Source organism: Phyllostomus hastatus, unplaced genomic scaffold (genome assembly GCF_019186645.2).
Source record: "Phyllostomus hastatus isolate PE091 unplaced genomic scaffold, TTU_PhHast_1.1 phas_contig_283, whole genome shotgun sequence".
Lineage (NCBI taxonomy): Eukaryota > Metazoa > Chordata > Mammalia > Chiroptera > Phyllostomidae > Phyllostomus > Phyllostomus hastatus.
The window spans coordinates 1,785,421-1,803,205 of NW_025333833.1; the positions used below are offsets into that span (position 1 = coordinate 1,785,421).

Sequence of the window (17,785 nt, forward strand, 5' to 3'; positions counted from 1 at the left end):
TGACATGCGTGTCCCATATAGCAAAGCGCGGGAGACTCAGCTCTTCCTTCCCGGGCTTTGAGTCCCTGGGCCTGTCCCGGGCACGGGGGTGTGGCTCCCCACGGGACACAGACCTGTTGTTCTGTTTTCCGAGGTCTCGGGGTTCTCCAGCCCGTGCAGAGAATTCCTTCCACTGGCTCTGAACTCGAGGAGAGGCCACGTGAGCCTCGCTCACAGGGAGCTGGAGGGCTCGGTCGCTCTGAGCCCGTGAACTCCAGGACAGGCGAGTTACCGGGGCCCAAGAGAACACTTCACCATAACAAAAGGGTCAGTTCAACGTGAAGACCTGACACTCTTCAATACCTTTGCACCACACTCACAGCTTCAGAAAACGTGAAATAAAGACAGGCAGACCTGAAAGGAAAAATAGATAAATCCACAATTAGAGTTTGTGTGATACATGTAGGCAGAAAGTCAGTAAGGACAGAAAAGACTTGAAAAGTAATTATGCGTGAAGTGCGTTTGAGACCCGAGTGAGATTCGAGTGTAAAAACACGAAACCACCCAAGTCCCACGAGAAACAGGAGTAAGTTTCTTCAGAAATGGGGGTAAAAACACCTGCGTGGCAAAAAGCAGCAGGAGCAAAAGACAAATGACGAAGTACTTGCAGCGTGTGCGACAGACCAAAGCTGATGGCTATAAAAAAAAAAATGACGAGACCGAAACCACCACAAGACAATGGGCAGAGATCCCCACTAGGGGGTTCCCCCAAAATAGTACCTTGGACCGATGAAAAGATGACCTTGCCCCCACCCCGCCCCCCACACTGAGAGAACGCCGGGTTAAGGCCCCACTGAGGACGCTTCCCAGCCGTCCCTTCACGGGGACAGTGACCTTGTCAGAAATCCGGGACTTGGACCCCACGCGCGGCCAGTGCGGCTGGGGACCGGCGGACCCGCTCCCCCGGAGGTTGCCGGTGGGGATGCGAAGCTGTGCAGCCCGTGCACAGACGGGGCTGTGGCCTCACTGGATGGAATCACACGTGCAGACCCGCTTTCAGGGGGCCGCCTCGAGGTGCCACTGTGAGGGAGAAGAAAAAGCACCTCCGTCCCCACTGAAAATGCCCATTTCCAGGGCGCTGGCCTCCGGCGCGTTCAGCCCACCGTCTCTGCCCCTGTGGGGACCGCCAAGCCGCTCTCCTCTGCCCGGCGGTTTGCCACAGGGACCGTATTAAGTTCTGGCACCACCGATGTCCTTCCTGCTCCCGGGGCGTCCCGGCTGTCGGGCTGGGCCGAGGACCTGCCAGCCCAGGTTTGCCATCTTGTGCCAAAGGGTCGTTTGTGAATGGTGTTTTATTTATTTATTTTTAAGCACTGTTGCTTTATGGAGGTGCGAGGGACAAAGAGCGCAGGTAAGATAGTTAACGTGTGCATCCTGACCACACGGTCCCGGTCTGCGCTGCGAATGACCCCGTGTCAGGGCAGCCGGCACCCCCGTGACCTCACGCATGTGTGTGTCGTGCACGCGTCTCTGTGTGCGACCTGACCTTCCAGAAGCGTCGGAAATCTGGTTGCTTCCAAGATGGAAAGGGAGTGGGTTTGATTGTGAAGGGAACTTCCTGGCTATGGACTGTGGACATTACCTTTTCATTTAAATTCTTTCATTTATTGATTTGAGAGAGAAAGGGAGAAACATGGATTTGTTGTTCCACTGACTGATGCATTCATTGGTTGATTCTTGTATGTGCCCTGACCAGGGATCGAACCCGCAACCACGGTGCATCAGGACGATGCTGTAACCAACTGACCTGCCCAGCCAGAGCTTTTAATTTTCACTTTATTGTGCCCTTGGGGATAAGGAAGAAGACCTGATCTTTGGGACTCCTAACCCCTCCTTGGTGGGGCTCCTGTATGAGTCAGAGAGCTGGGGTGGAAACAGAAGGGAAAGAGAAATGATGTTCATTTAACAGCTACTCTGTGGCAATGTGTAATCATTAGTTTCATGACCACCCCACAAGCCAGGGGCAGGTGTTACTTAAAAGCCGAAGACACGGAGGCATATAGAAATTCAGAGACTCACCAAAGGTCACAGAGTCGGTAGCGATGCAGAACTGCGGACCTTGCTTTTCTGGCCCGAGCTCCTGTGGTCTTCTCATCACCAGGACAGTAGCTCTGCACCTCGCCTGGGCCCCAGACTGCCGGCCTCCCTTGGGGTCCCACGCGCGGGTTCTGGGGTGGAGCCCACAGACCTGCATCCCCCACGCTGCTGTGGCCTGTGGCTGAGCTGTGGGCGCTGCTGCGTCTGCGAATGCGACTGATGGAGACCCCAGTGAGCTGGTGTGAAGGGGCCTTAAGAGCCTCTGACCGCCTTCCCTGAGCTGCCCCTTCAGGGTCTGTCACCGCAGGGGCCGGTGGGTGGAAGACACCACGTGGCGTCTTTGTGAAGCGCGTGATCGCAGGCCCACAATGCTCTGCACCTGACTAACACGACACGACGCTGAACTTCCACTGTAACGGAAACATAAGTTTTAAAGAAGTGGCAGAACTTCGCTAGGCAATCCAGAGAACCGAGAATGCTTTGGAGATGTGCTGAAGTGGAGGGACGTGTCTTCTGCTGGGAAATGTGCTCGGAAATTCAAGAGTTAGGCGTGGCGCCCCTACGGGAAGGACTCCCAGGCTGGAGGCAGAAGGGAAGGTTCTGCGGCTCAGGGAGAGAAGGCCGGCGGGCGGGTGGGCCGGCGGGCGGGGGACTGGCCGGCAGCGTCTGTCCTTCTGCCGCAGCCACAGCCACAGCTGCCCTTTCGAGCTGACTTCATCCCTAGCTGCGACCCAGGCCAGAGCTTGATGAGGCCGAATCAAGAGTGACCACAGGTATCCAGAGAATATACGTCCTTGAATCTGTTCTAACTCTGCGTTCTATTGAAAACCTTTGTTTTTGTGGGGTTTTTTTTGTCAGTGTATGTTTTGTTTTGTTTTAGTGGGGGGAGAAGGAGGACAGCCAAAAAAAAACCAAAACCCCAAAACACACTGAATCCAGAATCCGCAGTGTCACCGCCGCCGCAGGCTCAGACGTGACTTGAGCATCCCGGGCCCTGGGATTCGGGGACCTGACTCCCCGGAGAGGATGACACGGCGCAGGGAACTGCAGGCTGCCTGCCTCGCTTTGTAGAGCTCGAAGACGCGCCAGTCCCCGTGGGGGCCACCAGAGCTGGGAGGACCCTCAGCGCGTCTGCATGGACACAGCACCTGGCGTGTGGGGGAGTGAGCCCTGGGGACAGGAGAGAGCAGAAATGCCACACCGCGAACGCTGGCAGTCCCCCGCCCATCAGGCCTTCCTTTACCCGACAGCTTTGGTTCGACGTGTATTAACACATGCACAGAGGTCAAATATTTATTTATTTATTTTTAAAGATTTTATTTATTTATTTTTTTTTTTAGAGAGGGAAGGGAGGGAGGGGGAGAGAGAGAGAGAGAGAGAGAGAGAGAGAGAGAGAGAAACATCAATGTGCAGTTGCTGGGGGTTATGGCCTGCAACCCAGGCATGTAACCTGGCTGGGAATTGAACCTGGGACACTTTGGTTCCCAGCCCGCGCTCAATCCACTGAGCTACACCAGCCAGGGTGAGGTCAAATATTTATTATTAAACAGCGCAGAGACGTGTAATGAGTTAGCTCAGTTAATGAGTTGGTTCAGCTAGTGAGCAGACACACCCTCGGATTAGATGCAGACTGTTACTGAGAATGCCAGGGAAACGAGGCGTTCGCAGCCCCGAGGGGTAACCACAAGAATACCGACTAGGGGACACGGCCTTTCCTTCCACGGTGGTGGAAGAGGGGGTCCTTGTGGGGACTTGGTTACCTCCCCTACAGCAGTCACTTGCTCCTTAGGAATGTTCCAGTGACCCCCGATGTCTCTTCATTCAGCAGATACTCCTTAGGGCCCTACTCTGTGCCAGAAACAGTGCTGGGTGCTGGGCAGGTAGCAATTAAAACAACAAACCAAGTGAGAGCTCTATCAACCCATTCAGAGGAAGCCACTTGAAACTGACAAAGACAAGGCTGAAACAAGCACCGTAACAAAATGTGACGCTGGAGGGAGGGGCAGAGGACTAGTTAGAAGCAGGAAGGTACAATGTGAACCTCAGCCTCCAGGTGGTGTTTACTGCAAAACCTCCCAGCTCCGTGTCTGGAAATGTTCTGATAAAATGCACTGCAGGCGGGTGCGGGGGGGGGGGGGGCGTGTTGGGAATGAGGAGGAAGGTGGGGGCGCGGGACTTGGGAGAAGCTCCTGGAGGGTGGGGCACCAGCGCATCTCCCTCTCTTCCTCTCAGCTACTCAACACGTTTATCCCCTTAGCTGCGGGTGTGTCCGTTCCAAATTCCCACCCCCGGGGATCTGGGCTGCCCGCGCCTCTCTGCAGACGTCTGTGAGGGCGGTCGGGGGTCCTCGGTTGGGGGAGGAGGACCGGGAGAGGAGCCAAGCCCCCCACCCACAGCCCTCGGGGGGGGGGCGTCTCCTTCCAGCTAACTTCCAACGTGAAAGGAACATTGCTGTTTCCTAATACTCTTAATTTTCCTTGATCATTTTTCCCCCAACACGTTTCTTGAACCTAAGTTAGTTTAGTAAGTTTTAAAAGAGGATGCTATTGCCTTACCTCCTCTCTTAGACCGCGGGACCCCCACCAGCTCCTGAGTCCCGGTGGGGGGGGCAGTTCACAGGGACAGGGGCTGGAAGTGACAGACACGTCTGTGCCCCGGGTGCCAACGACAGTCCCCTGTCCAGTTTGGGCCCCTTTCTCCTGGAACGCCCACACACAGTCTGGAGCCCAGGTACCACTCTGAGAACTTCCGACCCAACAATTCACGTACAGCTCCCAGCAAGCCCACCCTGTACCCGCCCTCCTCACTCCCGGTCAGCAGAACGCTGAGGCCGGGGAGGCGGCGGAACTTGCTCGCAGAACCGCCCGGGCCCCCGCGGTGGGGGCGGCTCCGAGTCCACGGCAGAGGCTGCCTTTCTAACCCGATAGGCCCGTCTCTGGAAAACCAGCTCAATCGAAGCCATTCAACGTGGCATTAAGCATTCCGTGCCTGTCCTCACAAACCCTGAGTCCGCGCGCACCTCGGCATTCCGGATTTCCAACTGCGGTTAGAAAGGGCGCTGACGTTGGGAGGGAGGCGCCCTCAGATAACCCTGCTCCCCCGGGTCGCCTGCTAAGGGGGATGGTGTCTGGGGGTTCCAAGTGGGGGGGGGGGGTGTTTCAGGCCAGGGGCTGACATTCTTTTGGCCAACGGGAGGGGAAAAATTCTCATTTTTGGAAAACACGTTTTTAGCCTGCACAGCAGGTGAACGCATTAACTCTTTGTTTCATCCCACTCTCCCACGCGGGTTCTAATTTTGCTCCTTAACCCTGGGCATGCCCCTCCGCGATGGGATCCTCCCTTCCAGCGTTTTATCCCTTTTGAAAAAAAAAAAAAAAGTGGTGGTACACCTAGTTGAAGCGTGGCCCGCCCAAGGTCGTGGGGCAGGCTTAACCGCCCGGGAGGGGGAGGGGTCGTCCGCACCCTCCCTTCCTCGGACTGCGGGCGGGGGCTGGGCCAGACGCCCGCCGCCGCCGCCGCCGCCGCCTGGCGAATTGCAGCGCGTGGCCCGCCCGATTGGAGCAGCAGCGTCACGCCGCCCGCCGCCGAGGATGTAAGCGGGCCGCCGCGGCGCGCAGAGGCAGACGCTCGCTCCTCCGGGACCGCAGCGCACACCGGCTCCCAGCGGCTGGCGGCGACAGTGGCTTCCCGGGGGCCGGCGGCGGCGGAGCCCAGCGAGCGGGGCGCGGCAGGCGGGGAGCAGGAAGCGAGGGCGCCAGCGTCCGCGCGCACAGGCCGCGGAGGAGGAGCGGAGCGAGCCATGGCCGGCGACAGCGAGCCGACCCCTCAGACCCAGCAGCAGCCCTACGACGGCGGGCCCTTCCTCATCGGCGTCAGCGGGGGCACGGCCAGCGGGAAGGTACGGCGGGCCGCGCTCTCTCCCTCCCTGCCCGGCCAGCGCGGTGCGTGTGGCCCGCGGCTGCGGGCCGTGTCAGCTGCTGCAGCCACCGCGTGGCCCGTGCGCCTCGCTGCTGGCCGCGCTCCAGCGCGGGGTCTCCAGCGCGGACTCGGGGCGCGGCGGGCACGGCGGGCGGGCGCTCGGGCCATCGCGGGTCCGGGGTGCCGGCTACCCAGCGCAGCCCCCCCGCCCCCCGCACCAGCGCCGGTATCTCGTGGCCGGGGTCCTGTGGGGGAGGGGCAGAGGAGGCGGATGCTCATTGTTTTACAAGTCAGCTCCCTGTTGGGGACCGGGCTCGGAGCCGGGTCCCCAACGGGTCCTCCACGCCTCCCTCCTCCGGGCTCGCGTGGCTGCGCGCCCAGCGACGCAGCCGGGTGCCGAGGGCGGAGCGAGCCGGACCGGACTGGAGGCTGGGAGAGCGCACGGTGCGCGTCCCGGGGAAGGCGGAAACCTGTTTGGGCGGGGGATCGCGGGGCTCTCCGGGTGAAACCCTGAGGGCCACAGAGGTGCGGTGACATCAGCGAGCTGAGAATGGCCGGGGCTTTGCGTTTCGTGGTCACAGAGGAAACGTGGGCGGCTTCCTTGAGAAAGTTGCACTACCTCCACGCCCTCGGGCGCCTGGGGCCACGCGCTGGCACCCTGGGAAAGGGGTCCTCCTGCGGGTGTCGGGCTCCCGCGGAGTCTGCCGTCTTTGTGTTACCCGCGGGGGGGGGGGCACTAGGGAAAAGCTCTCCTCGAGTACCCGGGCCATTTCCGCAGGTGGACAAGGGTGAGACCTGCCAGCTGTTTCTTTCTCTGCTTTGAGAGGTGGCCACTGTTTACCCCTGCCGTTCAGCCACCTCCAGCCTGGTCCCGAGCCGGGCTCCTCCTGGGGGCCCGGCCAGGGTTGGGCCACCCTGTGCCGGCCTCGGGGAGTGCTGGCGCGTCCAGGGTGGCGCGCCGGGAGCAAGGCTGCTGGTGGCACGAGAAGCCAGCACGAGGTCCCCCCCCCCTCCCCCGGGGCCGACTCCGCCGTGGCCCCTGTCTTTAGGTTCCACGTTTTCCCTCCAGGTCTGTTGGGCTTGGTGCAGACGCGGCAGCCGGCGCGGGAGGGGGTGGGGGGGGACTTCCTTATTGATTAAGTTGATGTGGTTCTGGGCTTCCAAGGCCTGGGAACTGCCTGCTTGAGGTCCCCGAACTTTCTGCCGCGTTTGCCCCGGTCCAGTGCATTTTTTAAAAATACCGTTTCCCCCGTATGCTTTACTAGTGGCACCATTCCAAGTAATTCAAAGCCAAAGCAGGATGCCCGCTGTTTCAGGAAGCTGGACGTCTTTTTCAGAACTGTGCTTTCCACGCGCGTTCCTGTTCGCGGGGCCTTCTTTTCCCCGTTTGTTCAGGCTGTGTTTGCAGCGCCTGGCGTGGGGCCTGCTGCGGCACTGGGTGCGGAGGTTAACCTTCGGACCAGCCCTGGGGGGTGGGCGGGGGGAGCCGGGAGGAGGCTGGAGCGGGCAGAGGAGGGTGGCGTTCAGGAGCGGAAACCCCTGCGTGGGTCAGGGGTGGGAAGAGGCCCTAGAACCCCGCTCTCCTTGTCCTCCCCAGTCGTCACCCATTCTCTGCTGTCACCTGGGTTGGTAAACTCAAGCAGAGGGGAGTCCGTGAGCCATTACTGGGGGGGGGTGTAGCCAACTCGGCTGTCCCTGTTTCTCAAGGATGACAATTATAGGAACTCTCCGGAAAGGGTCTCTTCTCGTGCCCGTTTCAAAGCCTGTCGTACTTTTTTTGGCGTTGAGAAGTACTTTGTTGTTGCTTCAGGTTGTTTTATGCTTTTTAAAAAGGATTTTATTTTTAGAGAGAGGGAAAGTGGGGGGAGAAAGAAGAGAGACGCTCCAGTGTGGGAGACAGACATGGGTCAGCTGCCTCTTCCACGCCCCCAGCTGGGGTCCTGGCCCAGGACCCGGGAGTGGAACCCGTGACTTCGTGCTTTGTGGGAGGACGCTCGGCCCGCTGAGCGACACCAACTCAGGGCTGCTTTGTCATTTTTCAATGTGGGGAGCGCTGGGCCTCTGCAATTCCATGTTGTGGTCGCCGTGTCGCAGTTATATATCTCGATTCTGCTGCGATGGTCCTTAGCTGCCTTTCCCCCAGCAAGTTCCCAGTTTCTCTTTCCCCAGGACGGTCAGCAGCAGCGGGCTGGGCTTTTCTCTGGGGGTCCCGGGCCTGAGTGCTGTAGCGCAGGGCCGTCTGGAGGCAAGGCTGATACCCTGGGGGTCTTGTCACAGCGGGGCCCGGGAAAGGAATGTCGGGGAAGGCAGAGGACCTGAGAGCACCACCAAAAATGAGAGCCTGAGAGCCTGAGAGCCTGAGAGCCTGAGAGCTGGGAGCTCAGAGCCTCGGGGCCTGCAGGCTCCTCACCTGGAGACGAGAGAGAACTGTGTTCAGAGCTGGGTTTGGGGCCCGGCCTGCGCCAGCCGGGCCTGCCCTGGTCCTGCCGCTGCCGGCTGGTGGAAGAGGACTGGACTCAGGCTGGTGGGGCGGGGCGGGCGGGGCGGGGACACGGACACATGTACAGCCTTACCTTGGAGAGGGGCTGCTTGGAGGGAAGGCTGCAGACTGGTTTCCCAGGTGCGTGGCCGGGAGCGGGAAGACACAGATCCGGACAGGGCTCCCCCACCCTCACCCAGAAAACCGGCTCCCTGCTCGTCTCCCCAGGGCTCTCATGGGTCCCGGGGCTGTGGCTGCCCGGGCGTGGGTGCTTTATCTCAGACTGAGTGGTTCTGGTTGGAGAGGGCGGATCCGACGGAGTGCCATGGCGCAGACCACCTCTGCTGGTGTGTTTTGTGAATGAAGACGGCTTCGAACTGTCCCAGGAGGCTTTGCTGGGCCCGCCTGGCCAGTCAGTGTGAAAACCACCTTTTAATGTTGCTGCCGTAGGTTGGGAAAGTTACTCTGATCCATGTGAAAAACCAGATTCTCGCATTTCCCCCTAAGGGATAGGCCTAGAAATGGAGCAAGAAGCAGCAACCTTGGAAGGGAGGGAAAAACAGCGTAAGCTTCTTCGCCTGCAGCTCCTCTCTTGTTCATTGTGCTGTGGTGTCCTTGCGACTTCCTCCTTGCCCTGGGGCGGGTCTTCCTCGGCTTCCTGGAGACCTTGGACATGGCCCCAGCCCCGGGACTGCGGGGCTGCGGGGCTGCAGGGCGGTGTTTCCGCACAGCGCAGGCCCCCTGGGACCCCACGTGCGGTCCCGGCCTGTATTTTCCCACACCGACAACTCCCCGGCACCCGAACGCAAAAAGACGCTTCTGGGGGGCTGCTCTCCTCGGTGGTTTGGCCCACGACCCCTCTCTGCAGCGGCCCCTCCACCTGTGAGGCCCCGGTTCTGTTAACAACTCCCTGCAGGAGATCCTGTTCCCTGTGTCCTTAAGCAGAGTCATTTTTTTTGTCTCGAATGCCTCCGTGGATTTAGCCTTGTACCGAGTGCACGCACGGAGGTGCCGGCTGCACTGAAAGTTCTGAGTGTCCTGTTTATGCCTTCATGCCCATTAGAGCATTTGTTGAGCTGAGTGAGTCAGGCAGGCCGCAATTCGTAATTACCCGTGTAGTTTTTAATCCATGAGGTTCTTTGAATTAGGATTGCAGGCCACAGGCGGAACCACAGTTGCATTAGGAAATGCAACTGTCGTTGTGGTGACTCAGAAATGAAAAAAGCTCTGAGCCCTCATCCACGCGTCCTGCTGCTTAGGCGCCTCGGCCGTGATTTGGCGTGTGCCGGGTGGATGTTTGTGGGTGACTGCTGCTCTGCAGGGCGCTCTCTGTGTCACGTGATCGGGAGCACGAGGGCAAGCCTCTGTCGGTTGGTGCTCTGCGCCTGGAAGCGGCTCGAACCGCCCTGACCGCGGAGCCCGCGGGCCTGCTGCCCGCGGCGCCCTCCCTGCTGATGGATGACCTTGAGAGATGAGGTCAGGGCGCTGTTTGGCTCGAGGTCACCTGGCTAGCAGTACTTGGACCGGAATCCAGATTTTTCCTTCACTGAGCTGTCCCCACAAGCAGCAGCTAGCCCGCGGAGGTCCTTGCAGGGAGGCTGGTCTGACCGTGAGCAGCCCGGACGAGGAGGGGACAGTGCAGTCCCCCGTCCCCTCTGAGGTGAGGGCTGTTAGTCAGCTCCACCGTGAGTCAGCATCTGCTCGGGGGCTTCCCGCCCAGACCCTTTAGTGCTCGCTGTTCCTGGAACCTCAGCTGCTGCCAGCCTGGCCAGGTCACCCGGTCCACGCCCTCCTTCCGTCAGGGGCCCCCAGAGCCAAGGGGGTGGGGCGGGTCCTTCTGCTTTCCCGGAGCTGGCGTGGTGTGCTCTCCACCACCCGCACCGCCGCCAGGGCCCTCCAGTCCTGCGGTGACGTGGCCACCACCCTCCCCGGGCGCTCCCTCTGCCAGCTACACCCTGCGCCCGCCCAGGGCCCCTGCACTTGCTGTTTGCCGTGCCTGGTTCGCTGCGTCGGCGGGTTGCCGATGGCCTGCCGTCCTGGGATCCCACCCTCGAGGGCCTGCAGGCAGCTGCGGAATGTCCCTGCCGTGCGGTGTGGACACCCGCCACCTGGGGTCCCCTGGCTCCAGCTCACGACTCTCTAGAGGGGTGTTTGCTTAGGCCGAGTGCCCGGTGGTGTCGCCGCTCCGTCTCATGTGGCTCTCAGGAGACTCTGTGACGGAGGCAGGCTGTATTTGGGGGTTCCACTCACCGCTGAGGACCTGACCTTTTCCGCCACTGGGGTCTGAGGTGGCGCCCTTGGGACTACTCAGAGGTCTTTCAGGCATGACAATTTTTAAATCAGTAAAACAGGTTGGAGGGTGTGTTCTTCACGTGCATGGGCACCCGTGTTTTGTCTGCTAAACCGTATTCACCTTTAAGCTGATTAATCATGAAAGCATTTAATTACCTTACAATGTATCGTGTACGTGTACATATGAATTATGGAAGTGTAAGCCATATGTAATTATGAAGCCCAAGAATAAGAACTATAAACGGATGAGAGGAGTGAAATAAACACTAAAACTGGTTGTTTTAATGGTATAAAGGCTTTGATCCTTACAAAAATACTTTCTGTTCGTGACAAGAACTGTTTTATTTTTAAAAATCTTGTTTCACGCGTGAGAATTATGGGTCTTGGATGACACTGGTGACATTTGTCGTTGGCACAATGCAAAGCTGAAGGCCTGGCCCTCCGTGAGTCTGAGTGTCCATTGGATGGCCGTCGTGCTGGAAGAATAATCGCCTAAAAGGAACCGAGTGTAAGAGACCCGTCTTTTCCGGGGTTTGCAAATCGCGGTGGTGCCATTGCCCAGCTATGCAGTGGCTTTTGTTAAAAACCAGCTAGAAAGTTTTCATTTTCTCTGTTGTCCATCAATTGTTTTTGGAAGCTAAGATGCTCCATTTAAAGTGTGTGTGTGTGTGTGTGTGTGACCTAGGACACACAGGAAAAACCCCCATTTGGAGTGTTTCCCGGTTTTACAGGTGCCACATAGTTTTTGGCAACAAAGTTGCTTAACCGTGGGAGCATTTTCACGTATCGTTGTAGCTGATAGTTGGATCATTTAAATACACGTAGCAGCTTCTTTCAATCCTACGTTTAACAGCAAGTCAGAACTTCATTTTTCAAGGTGAAATATTTCCAAGTGACCAAGTAACAGCAACGTTCTGTGACAATAGACAGGGAAAGACGAGATCTTCTCCGAGACCCAGTAAAGGTGTGGCAGCTGCCAGGTGTTCACGTGAAGCCGGACCCAGCGAGCCGTCCGTGTGCGCGCAGGGGTCAAAGCCCGGCTGAGGGCCACGCGGAGAGAGCCCAGGCGCCCACAGTCGGGAAGGCACCGCCACGGGCTGCTGAGGGCAGCTGCCCGAGCGACGGGACGGATCGCAGGAGGCGCTGGGCTTTGGGCCCCTCGTGAGCGCAGAGACCTGGTTCTGCGCTGCTTTGAAAATGAATCGTCGTGCTCTCAGAATTCTGCGTCAGGATCGGGAGAGGGGGCTAATTCCAGAAAAGAGTTTGCTTTGCCCCCTGGCTGTTCAAAAGGATTGTTCCATACATAACACCGGCTTTTGCTTCTTTAATAGTTATTATCACACAGTTAGCCCTTAGGAAAGAAACTGCAGGAAACGTGTCAAGACTCCGCGAACCTGCCGCACCTGCCTTGCCCCCCGCGGCGCCCCTCGGAGCAGGTGCCCGGGGTGCCTTTCCCCGGCGCCCCGTGAGTCCCGCACTTGCCCTTGGAAGAGCACGGTTTTGATGACAGAAGGTCCCGCCGGTGCCCTCCGTGTGACGTGTGACATGTTATCATGGGGCTTTGATAAGCGTGTTGCCTGCTCCCTCCGTGGTGGAGGCGCGAGAATTTTGCGAGCGGACGTGGGGGAGGGCTGTGCTGCTGTATTGCTGTCAGCGGTCGGTCCATACGCCGCGGGCCCGGCGTTTCGGCCTGCGGGGCTGATCGGTCACATCTCAGCAAGCGTTCGGTTTGCTCGCGCCCGTCCCCATCCCGAGGGGAGCCCAGGGCTCCACAGGTGTGTGCAGAGGGCCCCTCCTCAACGGTGGGGGGCGAGCGCGGCCCCTCCTCCTGCAGGTTGGTGGTCTCCGGCTGCCCAGAGAGAGCTCGTGGCAGATCGGGGGGCCGGCGTGCCGGCCTGTGGTTCTGGACTGCAGCCTTCATGCGGGTTTGCAGCCATAAGATGCAGGGAGAGTTTTGGAAATTGCTTTGCCTCATCGCATTTTTGGCATCCGTTTTTTTTTTTCATCCTGAGTAAAGAGTTGCAAAAGATGTCACTTTTTAAAACGATACCTGTTTAGTTCTTTGAAAAGGATCCTGCGGGCTCTAAATACTGTAATAATGTGACCCACTGTCATTCATTTTACAGCAGATGAATCAGCTCTCCTTTCAGTCAAGAATGTTCTTTTTTTTCTGTTTTCCTCCTTCATAGCATAGCTCAGTGTCCCTCCCCCTCAAATGTTAATTACATTTATTTTTAAAAAGATTCCATTTCTTTGCTCTTAGAGGGGAAGGGAAGGAGAAAGCAGGGGAGAGAAACATCGATCAGGTGCCTCTCGCATGCGCCCCAACTGGTGACCGAACCCGAAACCCAGGTGCGTGCCCTGATCAGGAATCGAACCAGCGACCTTCCATTTTGCAGGGTGACACCCAACCCCCTGAGCCACACTGGTCAGGGCTCGTTTCCCTGGTCTTTGTGCCTGGAAACCTTTTCTCGATCCCTCTGTCATCCCGCCGCAGCAGCGGTCCGTGTGCGGGGGAGGGGGGGGGGGATGATTCCCTTTCCTGCTCCCGTGAGTCTCCTCACTGTCGGTTTCTTCTGGATTGCACCCTGCCCTTCAGTTAATCAGGACACGGTGTGCATTTGTTAAGTCACTAAACATAAGAGGTGGAGTAAGATTTGTTGGTTGGTACAGAGACTTGAGAAACCCGGCCAGCAGAGGTGGATGGCCACGGAACGCCTTTTGCTACATCGAAGTTACTCCGTTTTTTTTTAAATCCTCACCCGAGGATGTTTATTGATTTCAAAGAGAGAGAGAAGCATGATTGGTTGCCTCCCACATGCCCCCACATGGAGATCGCACCTGCAGCCTTTTGTTATACCGGACGGTGCTCTCACGACGGAGGCACCCAGCCAGAGAAGCTCCGTTGGTACCTTTCTAGTTGCTCGTCCGACCCTGCTGAGTGTGTACGGACCAGCTGGCCTGCCCCTGGCTCCTCTGATTGGGCAGAAGGCCGAGAACACTGGGAGCCTCGGGAGAGGGTGTGTCACTCGGTCGTCCCTGCAGACGGCCCCTGCCTTGGGACCCTGGGGTCCAGCCTGGCCGTGCCAGTCACTCTCCGGGTATCTGTGCAGTGCAGAAGAGGGTCGGCTCAGCCCTTGCACCCCGTAACTCTCGGGGAGCACTCCACGAGTCTCCGTTCCGGTCCTGCACACTGCGGTTGGCACCTGCCATCTCCCGTGGGGCTCTGAGAGGCTGCGTCCCCTCTCCCTTGCCCACACGCACCTCCCCGGGACACTGCCTGGATTCCTCGCGGGTCCTGGGGCCTTCTATGTGTCGTATTCACAGGTGGCCTGTGCTGGGTGCCTCTCTGCTCTCTTGCTGATGCCTCTTAGCAGCTCATGTGGCAGGAATTCCCCACCCCGTGTGGCCCTTGCTCGTTCAGCCTGTCTTCCTGTCCGGACCACGCTCTCGGGACCGGGGTCCTGGGTTCCTCACTGTTGGCTGAGCACACCCGAGGCCGGAAACAGTGTGTGTCATCCTGGAGAAAGGTTTGTTGATTAACTGAACAGTAAGGACCTTTGTGTCCATCTCCTCGGCATCTTCTCCCGAGGAATGCGTTGCTTTGCTCAGTGACCTTTCCAGCTTTCAGCTGTCCGGCCCTTTGCTTTCACCCCGGCTGCTGTGGCTCAGTGCACTGAGCGCCGGCCTGTGAGCCAAAGGGTCGCTGGTTCAGTTCGCCACCAGGGCACGTGCCTGGGTTGTGGGCCGGGTCCCCAGTTTGGGGGTGTTCAAGAGGCAACCCATCGATGTATCTCTCAGCCTGTTGCTCTCGCCCGGACCAGTGTGGCGCGGTGGGTTTGGCATCGTCCTGCAAACCGAAAGGTCCCTGGTTTGATTCCCGGTCAGGGCACTGGCCTGGGTTGGGGTTTGACCCCCAGTTGAGGGGGGGGACGCACATGAGGCAATCAATTGATGTTTTTCTCAACACACTGATGTTTCTCTCCCTCTCTTTCTCCCTTCCTTCCCCTCTCTCTAAAAAATAAATAAAATCTTAAAAAAGAACAAACAAACCTGTTGCTTTGGCTCTTACTGGGACTTCCTCTTGGGGTCCCTTGCCCTGGTGGCACTGCCTGAACATTGTCAGCCACAGGGGCCAGGTTGGTGCACGAGTGTGTGTGCGTGTGTGCGTGCGTGTGTGCGTGCGAGGTGGCTTCAGTGCCTCTTTAACGGTGCCTTGAAGAAAATAAAAACCAACGGGAGTGTAACCCTAAGACCTTGCCGTGCAGTTCTTCCTGCAGGTGCCGGCCGCTTTGTGCAGCCAAACGCTCGTTGATCGGACCTGGATCTTCGCACTCAGGAACTGGTAGGAAGGTTGGTGTGTTTAAACCAGCTTGATCCTCCCTGTTTCAGCGGGAGGTGGGCCGTCATCGTGAGAGAGAAACTCCCGGTGCGCTGGGCACTTGCTGTCGTCGGCGTGTCGGCCGCTCGGAGCCTGGACTGGAGCCGGGCGGAACTGCCGCCCGGGGAGCAGCGGCTCGGTGGGTCCCTCCGAGTGCGGTGGTGCTGCTGTAGGGAGCGGCTGTGGCCTCATCCAATCGGTGACTCGGCACGGCAGACACCTCCCAGAGCTTGTCTGCACGGGTCACCCCCAAACACTGGGGTTATTGGTGCTCCTCCTTGCACCAACACAGATGGTTTGCAGTCACCTGTGTTACACACTTCCGCGTCTGCTGTGAAACAGCAGTTGAGGGTCCAAGGTGCTGCTGTCCAAGACGTGTCCTTTTCTTTTCTCTCTCTTTTTTAAAAGACTTTATTTATTTATTTTTAGGGGGGGGGAGAGAGAGAAAGAGAGAGAGAGAGAGAGAGAGAGAGAGAAACATCAATGTGCGGTTGCTGGGGGCTGTGGTCTGCAACCCAGGCATGTGCCCTGACTGGGAATCGAACCTGCGATGCTTTGGTTCGCAGCCCGCGCTCAATCCACTGAGCTACGCCAGCCAGGGCTTGACGTGTCCTTTTCTTAACGAAAGCAGTGCAGACACTGGGAGCTGAAGCGGTTGGGGAGCTCGCTTATCCAGGAGATTTGTGAAGGGCTTGGGGACGAGCAGGAGCTCCGAGCAGGATGGGACCTGGGGACCCAGGGTAGAGGCCAGGGCCGGGGTGGCCCGCCCCGTCTGTGCCGGGGGGGTGGGGGTTGCTGGGGTCAGCGTGACGTCCCCAGAGGCAGGCGTGGCAGCCCTGACCCTGTCTCAGGCAGGTTTCCAAGGGTGCGTCTCCACCGGATGACGTCTTGGCTGGCTGTCGGAGGAACATTCTCCAGATTTCTCCGAAGTTGAGTGTGGTGAGGAGGTTGGCTCAGTGAGGGGCGCCTCCTGCGGGCCTGATCTGTTTTGGAGCTAGAGACACGCTCTTGTGATCGGTCAGTGCTCGAACAGGGGAGGCATCGGTGGGGGAATGCCCTTCCAGCAGGAAACGCAGGACGGAGCCCAGGCCGTGGCAGAGTGTGGCCAGGAGGTGACGTCGTCCTCCGAGTGGACAGGGCCAGCCCTGACCTCCTTTGCTGGGCCTTACTGGGGTGGGCCTTGGTGGGGGGCCAGAACTGAGGCTTTGTGGTGCCTCCCCCCCGGCCGTGACTGAGATGCACCTCACAGCTGGGAAAGGGCTTCCTTGCCGCCAGCCCAGCGGCCCTTTGGGCGTCTTGCCGTCCGCTCCAACCGGGTGAGTGAGTGAGTGAGTGCAGCCACGAGGACCCAGAAAACCCTGCCGCCCCTTTATCCAGAACTCACGTCCTCTCCTGGGGCCGACGCCTGGGCGGCCGCTGGACGCAAGGCCGTGGCTCCCACCCGTTGCCCATGCAGCACATAGTGACCGGTGTTGTACAGAGTGTGCGCTGGGACTCCCCCCCGCTCCCGGTGAGCCCGGGGCTGACACGGAGTCTGGCCACGTGGCTGGTGTTCACAGAACGCCTGCTGAACCGAAACGTGACCGTTCTCCCGTGGCATGGCAGCCACCCTCTCGTGACCTCTGGGCTGCAGGGTCCTGGGAGGTGGGCTCCGGTCTTCGAGTGCCCAGGCTCTGGCACAGGCAGGGCTCCAGGCCGGGTGCCGGAGCTGCGACAGGCGCCGGGGGAGGCGTGCAGGCCGGGCCGTCCGAGGTCGGGAGGACTTGGAAGGAGTTCGAGGCTGCAGTGAGGCTCTTCTAGCTGAGGTCCCTAAGAGCCACCCATCCTGGGAGGCCCGTGGGAGCTGCAGGTTCCTCGTCTGAGTTTGTGCCAACCTTCGCCAGGGCCATCTCCCCGGGGAGCTGTGCTGGTGGCTGCCTCGCCCCTCTCGCACAGGCCCTCGTGTGGGAGCTCCCCTGCCCTGGCCCTCTGACTCCCGCCCTCTGACTCCCGCCCTCCGCCGCGCACACTCTGTCTTGGTGGTCGGAGACTCCGGGTCATTTCCAGCCCTGCTTCCTTCCCCCACTTCCTCGGCTGTCTCCCGGGCACTGCAGCCTGGTGTTTTGTTTTGTTTTTTAAGTATTTATATTTAAACAAAGAGGAAATGAGGGAGGAGGAGAGGGAGAGAAACACCCATTGCACGCCCCCTACTGGGGACCTGACCTGTATTCCAGGAACGTGCCCTGACTGGGAATCGAACCGGTGACCCTGTGGTTCACAGGCTGGCGCTCAGCCCACTGAGGCACTCCACCTGGAGCTGGGGCTGCCTGATGTTCGTGATTCTAAGCTTATTCGTAACTAGACCCTGAACAACCTGAGCACGGCCTGCGTGTTCTGTCCACGTGAGTCAGAGGACAGGAACCCGAGCCGGCTCTGCCCCCTCCCGTGTGCCCCCTCCTCCCACACCCACTCGGCAGCCCCTCGCTTCTCTCCTGCTGGAACCCCACCCCCCCACCCCCCTCCACCGGTTCCTGCTTCGTTCCTCCCCCGCAGCGGCCGGATTTCCCGGCCGCCAGCCTGGCCTGATTCATATCCCCTGCCTCACTGCTGGGGCGGCTGCAAGGAATGCGGCTCCGACTGGCACTGCCCTGGCACTGCCC

The 17,785-nt window shown here is 59.2% G+C and overlaps 1 protein-coding gene across 1 annotated transcript in view; it reads left to right on the forward strand.

The window, feature by feature from the left end:
* Window positions 1–5,626: 5,626 nt before the first annotated feature.
* Window positions 5,627–17,785, forward strand: part of UCK2 (uridine-cytidine kinase 2) — a 46,093-nt gene continuing 33,934 nt past the window's right edge. Inside the window, exon 1 of the mRNA XM_045838518.1 lies at window positions 5,627–5,974. Coding sequence (XP_045694474.1) covers window positions 5,876–5,974 — 99 coding nt within the window. The 5' untranslated portion in view covers window positions 5,627–5,875. The remainder of the gene's footprint in view (window positions 5,975–17,785) is intronic.